Source organism: Salarias fasciatus, chromosome 14 (assembly GCF_902148845.1).
Source record: "Salarias fasciatus chromosome 14, fSalaFa1.1, whole genome shotgun sequence".
Classification (NCBI taxonomy): domain Eukaryota; kingdom Metazoa; phylum Chordata; class Actinopteri; order Blenniiformes; family Blenniidae; genus Salarias; species Salarias fasciatus.
This window is the reverse complement of record NC_043758.1, coordinates 39359839-39371318: the sequence shown is the minus strand read 5'-3', so window position 1 is coordinate 39371318 and position 11480 is coordinate 39359839. Positions and strand designations below refer to the sequence as shown.

The 11480-nt window shown below is 48.6% G+C and overlaps 1 protein-coding gene across 2 annotated transcripts; it reads left to right on the top strand.

The window, feature by feature from the left end:
* Positions 1 to 398: 398 nt before the first annotated feature.
* Positions 399 to 8412, top strand: tbx2b (T-box transcription factor 2b). Of its 2 annotated transcripts, none has more exons than XM_030108065.1 (7): positions 399 to 1230; positions 1993 to 2260; positions 3519 to 3671; positions 4703 to 4779; positions 4965 to 5134; positions 5717 to 6303; positions 6471 to 8412. In XM_030108065.1, the coding sequence occupies exons 1-7, from the start codon at positions 872 to 874 to the stop codon at positions 6915 to 6917; spliced, it is 2061 nt and encodes a 686-aa protein (XP_029963925.1). In that variant the 5' UTR covers positions 399 to 871; the 3' UTR covers positions 6918 to 8412. The 2 variants fall into 2 exon arrangements, with proteins under 2 accessions (XP_029963925.1, XP_029963926.1); XM_030108066.1 differs by having other exon boundaries at positions 403 to 1230; positions 3525 to 3671.
* Positions 8413 to 11480: the final 3068 nt, after the last annotated feature.

Sequence of the window (11480 nt, the reverse complement as noted above, 5' to 3'; positions counted from 1 at the left end):
GAGATGGAGCGAGAGAGCAGCAGCGCTTTGAAAATAAATCTCTCCGGAATGCAGAGCACGAGCTGCGAGGCGCTGGCTTTACGGCTGTGAGTTGCTCTGGGAAGACAGTGGTGAATATGCAGGAGTGGAGCTGCTCCTCTGGATAAAGGTGAGTGTTGAGACAGTGAGTCTGTGCACAGGTTCGCTTCTCCGGAGGCGACATTGTAAAAAACGCAAGCCGAGAGAGGTGATGCCTCCACCGGCCAAGAACTGAGGGCTGACCCGGTGTTTGGCTTGGAAATGGGGGTGGGATTTCCCGATCTTTCCTGTCATTGGTTAATATTTTATTCTGTTGACATGTTTTCTTACTGCTAATGCTTCCGACACCTTCTTGTCCCCCCTCCTCTCGCAGAGTCTGGCCGGAGCTGTCAGAACCACGCCTATAGGGGCCCACAATTGGTCCAGAAAGCGTAAAATCAGCAATCAAAGGGGCTTGGTTCATTAGTGCTGGGGATGGAGGCAGGAAGGACATGTGAGATAGTCACAGATCTGCAGTGAGCGAGGCCACATCTCTCCAGTCAGCGTGGGATGAGTGGAGCAGAGGAACGGCTTCTTTCTCCGTGAGGCGCACAGCGACGCAGCCGGGCTCTGCCTCACCGCGGCGCCGCTCCGACTCACGGACTCTTCTGGGATCCAGAGGAAAAAAACACGTCGAGGGCAGCAACTCTGGGCTATTTTCTTCACGCCGACGGCAGGCTGAGCGCCGCGCTCCTTTCCGCCGCTTCACGACAGATCCAGCGGCCGCGACGCGCGGACCGACGCTGGCGCTCGGTCGGGGAGATTTACCACCGAAAACATCCATTATTTCACTTCGTTTTTTGTGGATGCACCGATGAGAGATCCAGTTTTCACAGGGACTGCAATGGCTTATCACCCTTTCCACGCACACCGGCCGACCGACTTCCCCATGTCCGCCTTCCTCGCGGCCGCGCAGCCGTCCTTCTTCCCGGCGCTCAGCCTCCCTCCCGGGGCGCTCACCAAGCCCATCCCGGACCACGGCCTGGCCGGGGCGGCGGAGGCAGGGCTGCACCCGGCCCTCAGCCACCATCAGGCGGCTCATCTCCGCGGCATGAAGAGCCTGGAGCCCGAGGAGGAGGTGGACGACGACCCCAAAGTTACACTGGAAGCCAAGGATCTTTGGGACCAGTTCCATAAACTCGGGACGGAGATGGTTATTACCAAGTCCGGACGGTAAGAGCGGCTCCGGCTCCAGACTCGTTTCAGGGATTCAGCCACAATTCCCGCTTTCACAGAGATTTTCCTTGAAATTAATCATTTAGAGCAGAAAAATATTTATTTCCCTTTTTGAATTGCAGCTTGTTCTTCAGGCCTTTTATTAAATCAGTTTTTAGCCTTTTTCGACAGTGATTACAAAAGTGTGCAAAAAATTCTAAAACTAAACAGGAAAAATATTCAACATAGTAAAAAAAAAATAGTTTATCTCCTGATTTTCAGGAATTGCTTTTTTTAATTCAATTTTCATACGGCCCGAATTTATTTAAACATTTGAAGAGAAATGCAGGTTTTTTTTTTTTATTATTTATTAAATGAGAATATTTGCATTAAACTCGCAGAATGAGCACAGCTGATGATTGGGATATTTCCTCTTCAGCTTTATTCAGGTTTTATCTGCTGAAGCTGTTTTGAGGAGGCAGCGCTTTAAACAGCCTGTCACTTCAAAAAGCAGCAAAGAGGAGCTGCACTCATAAATATACTGGGAAAGACTGGGACAACACACACACACTCTCACACACACGGAAAACACAGATGCGCACGTCGTCTTGAACGTTTGAAGAATATTTTACCACAATTGTAATATTTCCACATGTCGGAGCTCCTACAAAGCCCCTTTTGTCAGATTAGTTTTTGTAGTTGTGTGATGATGTGTTGTGTGTGTTTTCGGTTAAATCGCGGGTGTTGACTCCCAGTGTGTGTGTGTGTGTTTCTCTTCAGGAGGATGTTCCCTCCGTTCAAAGTACGAATAAACGGGCTCGACAAAAAGGCCAAATACATCCTGCTGATGGACATCGTGGCGGCGGACGACTGCCGCTACAAGTTCCACAACTCCCGCTGGATGGTGGCGGGAAAGGCCGACCCCGAGATGCCCAAGAGGATGTACATCCACCCGGACAGCCCCGCCACCGGGGAGCAGTGGATGGCCAAGCCTGTTGCGTTCCACAAGCTCAAGCTGACCAACAACATCTCGGACAAACACGGATTTGTAAGTATAACTGCAGTTCCGAGGCACATCTGACATGTTTTCTGCTGGAACAAAGTAAAGAAAGACTTTTTAGTGTTTTTCAGAGGAAAATAAAATGAGACGAATCAGCTGGAGGAGAGATAGAAAATACAAAGACGTTTATTTAAAGCACAGGGTGAAAAGCTGAAATGCACCGTTTGGAAATGTATAAAGCAGGATTATTAAAATGTGCCACATTTCAGATATAATGTGAAACATCCCATACAAACACAAAGCGCGTGCGTAAAGCTGAGCTCCAGTCTGTTGACACTTTGTCGCCACTTGCCTTCCACCGCCGCCGAGCTTCTGTTTCCCTGTCGCTCTCCAAAATATTCCCAGCCTGCATTTTTCTCCCCTCTCACACTGAAATATAAAAGCCCAGGCCCGTGTGTGCGTGCGTGTGTATCTGCACGCGCGCAGCAGCAGCAGCAGCAGGCCCGGAGCCCCGCACCTTCTCACTGTTTTTACCCTCTATTTCAAACTTAAAGCTTCCATTGAGAATAAAAACACAGGGACATAATGTGTGTGTGTGAGTGTGTGTGTGTGTCGGGGGACGGAGGATTACAGCCAGTCTATCACCTCTCAGACCTGCTCGCGCAGCTCCGTGTGTTGCTACCACACCTTTGACATAAATGCTGCATGATCGTCGAGTAATTTATAGAAAACAATGTAACGCACAGTGGTAATAAATAGTGTAACTGAGCAGGAGTCAGAGCTCCAGCAGCAGATATTAAACGCTTGTCTGGCGGAGATAAATCCAGCAGAAATAATGAGGACTAGTTACAGGTAAAATTTATTTTACAGCAGCTGTGCGTCTTTTAATTTGACCGAAATATTGCATTTTAAGTCTGGATATTTTTTGTTAAAAATGTTCTCTGATTGTAAAGTAATTTATTAAATGTCAGTAGTGAGAGTTGGAGTGTGTGTTGTGTCTGGTCATTTTACTGAGTGGCTAGTGTGTGTGGCCTGCTCATTTTTTAATTACTGACAAGTCTGCTTCCAGTCATTTTAACATTTTTAATCCGGTATGGTTGGTTTTTAATTATTACACAGCTGGATTTAAACTGTCCGTTTGACCTCTGTTGATTTTTGTGCATTTCTACAACACTGCATTTTTTTTAATTAAATTATTTTTAATAAACTGCACAGCTCAGCTCGTTTTGAAATGCACTCCTTGAATAAACGTTGACTCGCCACGCCGGTATATTCACTGGATCGCTGTGTGTTTTCGTGTGTGTTGGTCCAGACCATCCTGAACTCCATGCACAAGTACCAGCCCCGGTTCCACATCGTGCGGGCCAACGACATCCTCAAGCTGCCCTACAGCACCTTCCGGACCTACGTCTTCCCGGAGACCGAGTTCGTGGCCGTGACGGCCTACCAGAACGACAAGGTGAGCCTCGGAAATATGGCTGATGCCTTTTGCATAATAAATGTGTGTACGCGTCCCCTCCCCCACCGCCAACAGCCCCCGAAGACTTAATCTGATTTTGTAGGTCGCCTAATTTCCCTGCAGAGGATCCCATGTCCCGCTTGATTTTTTTAATTGCTTGCTTTGCTTGGATGAGGAGCAGCGGACAGATCTGACTATGAATTCAAATCGAGTGTGTGTGTTTATGTGTGTGTTATCAGCTTGTCACGAGTTATATGGGCTGTAACGTTAACCAGGGGAGGAGAAATTGTGCGTAAAAACGGTGCGGAGGCTGCAGCGTTTCGGTATCAGACATGGCCGAAACCACCTCTGGTTTGCTTTTAAAGCCGGTGGCTTTTTATTTCCTTTTCATAGCGTGAAGGTCTCTTTATTCACGCGGGGTCTCTTTATTCTGCCCTCTCGTGCCGCGCTGGGTTTGAATCTTGTAAAAGAGTCACCACCGATTAGAGGTCATTTATTATCAGGTCGCAGTGGACACATGTTGGAAGCAGCTCCGACTGCCTGAAGGGCGCATGGAGGGCCCGAGGAGGGCCGCGAGGGTTGTGTGTCGGCTTCTGGAGGGTCCCGGTGTCGGCTCCTGGAGGGTCCTGGTACACCGGGGCCTCCAGCCGTGCGCACTGTCCTCCTTCCACTTTGGACAGATCGTGATCCAAACCACACTGTTAATTATTGATGCTTATAGTCATCTGTTCAACTATTACTCTGCCTGCTGTGTTTCTCTGGGGCTTGGGGCCTGGTGCCCCCCCCCACCCCCCATAGAGGAACATTTCGTGGCAGAACTTCCCTCCAGGGGCCGATGAGAATAACGCCCCATCATTTGATTAATAATGTAAATGCGGGGCCTGATGGTGGCCCTCCTCAACGCGCTGCGTGCGTAAATCCAGCTCCGGCGGGCAGGTGGAGGCAGCAGTCAGGGACAGTGTGGGGGTTTGTGTGTTCTGTTGTGTTCCCACACCTCTAAATTGTGTGTGTGTGTATTTTTTTCCGGACAGATCACACAACTGAAGATAGACAACAATCCTTTTGCGAAAGGATTCAGAGACACGGGGAACGGCCGGCGAGAGAAGAGGTGCGTGTGTGATATTATTATTATTATTATTATTATTATTATTATTATTATTATTATTATTATTATTATTATTATTATTATTATTTATTGTCGTATTAGTAGTAATATTATTATTATTAGGTCGTGACTTTAGTTCTGATGATGATGATGATGATGATGATGATGACCCCCCCCCCCCCCTGCAGGAAGCAGCTCACCATGCCCTCCCTGCGGATGTATGAGGACCAGTGTAAAGCGGACCGGGACGGCGCGGACTCGGACGCCTCGTCCAGTGAGGCGGCGGCCGGCCGGGACGCGGTGCACTCCCCGCTGGGCGCGGGTTCGAGTCCGCTGAGGTTCAGCAGGCCCGGCAGAGGTAACGCAGTGCGCTCTGCTTTATGTGAGGAGGAGGCAGACATGTGATCATCTTCTGATTTAAAATCAGAATTAAATCAGCGGCTCTAATATGGATTTTTCTGCGTCATGACGGAAATTATTTAAATTTTTTTAAAGACAACTTGTGAAGATGTTTCCGGGATGAAATGATTCCCCAGCTGTCGAACCTGCTCAGGCTTTTCCTGCGCTCCCGTTTTCCTTTTGCTTCACTAAATTATTTATATGTTTTTTCCAATTTAATTTATTTGTTCTAAGAAAAATCTTTAAGCCTTGATTGGTTGATTCATTAAATCAGCCTCATTTTAAACTTCATGTTTTCTTTATCAGGTGTGGAAATTAAAATCAGCTGTTTCAAAGGAAAAACAGTGAAACTTGGTCTTTTTTATTTGTTGTTTTTGTTGCTGTTCATAACTTTATGGAGTGACAATTAGTTTGTTTTTTTAAAGAGACTCGATTTCCAATTTTAGTCTGCACAGAGGTGTGTTGTGTTGTGTTGCATTGTGTTGCATTGCGTTGTAATGAGCTGCAGTGTCTCACAGCGTCCGTCCCTCTGCGTCCTCAGATGAGAAGACGTGCACTGACAGCGAGCAGGAGCTGGATCACCCTGACGACCGCTGCACGGCGTCCAACAGCCCGGGCCCGGAGCCGGTGTCGCCCTACAGCTCGCGGTGCGAGGAGCACCTGAGGGACCGGCCCGGCGCCGAGAAGAAGGACGAGTCCATATTCAGTATAAGGAACCTAGAGAAGGACAAGGGGGAGAGCCGGCACAGGAAGGACACGGCAGACACGTTGACAAAAGACTCGGAGGCCGGCGGCATCAGCGCCAGCAAGGACGTGTTCTCGCCGCTGGTGGTCCAGACGGAGAGCCCCTCCCACTTCAGCCCCAGCCACCTGCAGAGCCTGGCTCTGTCCGGCCTGCACAGCCAGCAGTTCTTCAACCCGCTGAACGCCGGCTCGCCGCTGCTCTTCCACCCCGGCCAGTTCGCCATGGCGCCCGGGGCCTTCTCCGCCATGGGCATGGGCCACCTGCTGGCCTCCGTGTCCGGAGCCGGCGCGCTGGAGAACGGCGGTCTGAGCGGCCAGGGCTCGGGGGGAGCCACCCCCAGCCCCTTCCCCTTCCACCTGTCCCAGCACATGCTCGCCTCTCAGGTAAGGGACTGCCGTGTTGCTCTGCGCCCGGCGTGATTTCAGGACTGTGGTGTTCTGCTGTGAACCTTTTGTTGATTAGTCCTGAATGTGAGGTTTGAAGCTCCGCTGTCAGACGTGTGCTCTGGAAGTACTAGAGATGTGACCGGACTTTGTTGTTCCTCCCTCAGGGCATCCCCATGCCTCCGTTTGGAGGACTCTTCCCGTACCCGTACACCTACATGGCGGCGGCGGCGGCGGCGGCCTCGGCGTCGGCCCTCCCGGCCACCAGCGCCTCCAGCCCGCTGTCCAGGAACCCCTTCCTGGGCTCGTCCCGCCCCCGGCTGCGCTTCAACCCGTACCAGCTGCCCGTGTCGCTGCCCCAGAGCTCCAGCCTGCTGGCCACGGGCCTGCAGGCCGGCCCCGCCCCCGGCTCCGAGTCCTCCAAGCCGGGCAGCAGGGAGACCAGCCCCGCGCCCGAGCACCACGCCAACCACAAGACCGGGGGCTCGGGGAGGGCCTCGTCCCCCAAGGGCTCCCTGAAGGACTCTGTCAACGAGCTGCAGAGCATCCAGAGACTGGTGAGCGGCCTGGAGGGCCAGAGGGAGCCCTCCCCCAGCGCAGACTCCCCCAAGTGACACACACTCTGGTCAGGATGGGCCTGGAGGCCTGGCTCCAGCACCCACAGGACTACAAGTGCAAACGTCCTGTACGGCAGACCTGGGACCAGGGTTTGACCGCCGGGGGCCGAGGAGGGCCGGTTACTAACACTTCAGAACAAAGCTGCGGGTAGACAGAACTATACGTCTATGTTATTATATTTAACCTTTGGAAATTCACAAGTATTGAAGGTTCGTCCACAGCTGGAGCGGCTGGAAGGCCTGCGGGACGATTCTGCACCGTCAGACACAAAAACCCCTCCTTTGATCCGAGTCCCAGTGTTATCACGTCCAGGCTGACCCAGGCGGCGGACGCCTCTGTATCGACTCAGAATATATCTATTCATGAAAGACAAGCAGGAGAACTCACCCTCAAAACAACCACCAGATCGGAAAAGCCCACCGCTGACGTGACGGGAAGCCAGCTCAGTCAGACTGCAGGAGTGAGGATGGGATGTGGTGTTTCCTCAGAGGTCAGTGGTTCTCAAAGTGTGGGGCGGGGGCCCCTTGGGGGCCACCAGGGGGCTTCAGGGGGTCGGCCCAGGCACGCGGTCTGCAAACCATTCATGATTGTAATAAAGCACACATTTTAATGAGGTGAGTGTAATGAGCTAATTAGAAGATTAAAATGAGATTTACTCCAAAAGACCAGGCCGACGTTTCACACTATAGAGAGAACACCGCTTCTTATGGCAGATCACAACACAACACACACACACACACTTTGAGAGCCACGATCCCAGGTGGACCACGCAAGGCCAGTTTTGCCCCGGTAGTCGGTCGGACCAGGACCCTGCAGAACCCCCCAGGACCCCCCAGGACCCGCTGCAGCGCTCTGCGGAGCGTCTGGAGTCTGATCACCGGGCTGATCATTTCAAAAGGGACGCTAGAGACAAACACCGCTTATCATTTCATGCCAGAAGAAATCTTTCTGAACTATTTATGTAATTAAAAAGAATTCTGTAAATAAAGCTAAGATCCAAGAATATGCAATTGGTATTAATTTATTCAAGGCTGTATATTAGCGTGTACATATTTCGATTTTCTTATTCTTTCCTCCTGCTCTTCTTCTGCCCATTTTACATGAACATATACTGTAAATGAAGCTCTGAGCGCTTCTCGGTTTTTTTAGGAGACGTGTGTGCCATGTTTTCATCTGCAGCCACCAACACAACCCAGATCAGAGAGACAGAGAGGGAGAGAGAGACAGAGAGAGAGAGAGAGAGAGGGAGAGAGAGATCCACTTGGATAAACACCTCAGGTTATTTCACTCCAGCCAGGAGACATTCAAAGGAAGTCCTCCCTTTTCATTCATATCTATTCATAAATATATTTAATATGGAAGTATCTTGTTTATGCTGGTTGTCCGGGTATTTTCTCTTTTCTTTTGGTTTACTTTTTTTTTTGTTTGCCTCTTTTTATTTCTCTTTTTTGATTGTCTCACAGTTTCAATAAAAAAATCGTTGTGCTGAAAGCTTGAATTATTATTATTATTATTATTATTATTATTATTATTATTATTATTACTACTATTATGCAATCAAAAACAGCTGGGAAAATTAATGGAACATTTTGAAAATGAACTCATCGGCTTTACACACACGCGCGGACGGAGCCGTGCACGAGGCAGGAGCGCCCTCTGTCGGCCGGGTGTGGAGCAGGAAAAGCGCCTCGTGCGGTTTTCATTATTTGAAAAGAAAATAACCCTGGTTTCAGTTTGCGTGTTATTAGAAATGTATTTAAATCTCATGGTGATGTTTGTGGCCGTGTGTGTGTGTGTGTGTGTGTGTGTGTGTGTGTGTGTGTGTGTGTGTGTGTGTGTGTGTGTGTGTGTGTGTGTGTGAAGGTTATTTTGAGCGGCACATTTCCTCCAGTATTGTGTGGTCTGGGAGTATTATTAGAAGCAGAGTATTTATAGGAAGTTGCACACATCCTCTGCAGCCTGACCCGGACTGTAACCATCCATCAGCTGAACACACTCATCATTATTTCACTTCATGCGTTCCGTTCACGTTAAACTGACTCATAATTAAGCATTTCAAAAAGTCACCTGGTGGACACTTTTTCAAAAAGCTCCGTTAAAATGTGTTTATTTATATATTAATTTTTGGCACTTTAACATCAGCCAAAAACCCTGAAAATGTTCTTTTGTGTGACGACAAAAAAAACTCAAATAAAACGGTGTATTTACAGCAGCTGATTTTTAGCCTACACACACACACACACACACACACACACACACACACACACACACACACACACACACACACACACACAGCTACTCTTAAGAATATGAAGAAATATTCTGCACTTTATTTTGATTGATTTTTTAAAAATTGTAACTCTATAGAATTTGTGATAAAAATGATGTGTTATATATTGATATTATGTTGTTTTTTTACACATTTAACACATCACTCATTTTTACACATCTAACTCCAAACAGGGCTGCGTTAGAAGAATGATCCTGAACGCCACTGAGCTGCATCCACAATGCAACGAGCACCAGACCCTGGACCGAGCCTCATTCACTCTCACTCACCAGGCTTTGGTCCCACAGAGGCAGCAATCAGCTGTTCTCAGAGGAACCAACTATCTACCAAACGCTACCAAGGAATTTCGCTCTGGGATCCAGAACATGTTTCTATTCTATTCTATTCTATTCTGTTCACATTATCAGGTTATTATCCATGAACAGAATTTAGGACTATATGTGGTCAGAAAAAATTAACATTTAATTTCAGAAGCATGAGGAAAGAGTAAAGGCATTTCTTTTATTATTATTGTTGTTGTTGTTGTTGTTGTGACTGACAGAGATTTTGTGTGACTGCAGCTGATGTTGTGAAGGTGGGGATGTACTGACCCGTGTTATTGTGTCCAGGTTGTCTGGACATGGTTCTCCTTCACAGTCCTGCTGGTTGAACTGTGAAGTGTGTGTGTGTGTGTGTGTGTGTGTGTGTGTGTGTGTGTGTGTGTGTGTCTTGGTTTAAAGGGTTAAGCAGGGGGGAGTTTAGGGCAGCAGACAGCCTTTTGTCCGGGACCCGGCGCCTGTCGCCTGCCTGCCGGCCACAGCCTCCACGCCGCCTCGCTTCCTAATTAGAGAGCCCCCTTTCCTCCTCCTCCTCCTCCTCCTCCCCCGCCCCCTCCTCCCCTTCTTCGTCATTTTCTTTTCTTTCTGCAGCGACAATCACAAAACTCTCCTTCTATTAGGGAAGCCATTGTTGCCACTCTGTTATTTTCAATTAAAGGCAGAGAGAGACTCGACCTCGCACCCTGGGAGAAAAAAGTATTTGTCTAAATCAATCAGTCAATGGGTGATCAATAGGCTCCTGTGGAGGCGCCGTGGATCAGCACTAATGGCCGCTGACGGCCCGGGGTAAAAAGGCCAAGATTATTCACAACTTAGCTGAACGATCAGACGCAGCGCCATGTTTTCATTGCAGCTTTTGTGGGAGAACCGGGAGGACGGAGTGGAGGGTGGAGGCCCAACGCTGAACACTGAACACACTGAACACTGAACACTGAACACACTGAACACTGAACACACTGAACACACTGAACACTGAACACACTGAACACTGAACACACTGAACACACTGAACACACTGAACACACTGAACACTGAACACACTGAACACACTGAACACTGAACACACTGAACACACTGAACACTGAACACACTGAACACACTGAACACACTGAACACACTGAACACTGAACACACTGAACACACTGAACACTGAACACACTGAACACACTGAACACTGAACACTGAACACTGAACACACTGAACACACTGAACACTGAACACACTGAACACACTGAACACTGAACACACTGAACACACTGAACACTGAACACTGAACACACTGAACACACTGAACACTGAACACACTGAACACACTGAACACACTGAACACTGAACACACTGAACACACTGAACACTGAACACACTGAACACACTGAACACTGAACACTGAACACACTGAACACACTGAACACTGAACTCACTGAACACACTGAACACTGAACACTGAACACACTGAACACTGAACACTGAACACACTGAACACTGAACACACTGAACACACTGAACACTGAACACACTGAACACTGAACACACTGAACACACTGAACACACTGAACACACTGAACACTGAACACACTGAACACACTGAACACTGAACACACTGAACACACTGAACACTGAACACACTGAACACACTGAACACACTGAACACACTGAACACTGAACACACTGAACACACTGAACACTGAACACACTGAACACACTGAACACTGAACACTGAACACTGAACACACTGAACACACTGAACACTGAACACACTGAACACACTGAACACTGAACACACTGAACACACTGAACACTGAACACTGAACACACTGAACACACTGAACACTGAACACACTGAACACACTGAACACACTGAACACTGAACACACTGAACACACTGAACACTGAACACACTGAACACACTGAACACTGAACACTGAACACACTGAACACACTGAACACTGAAC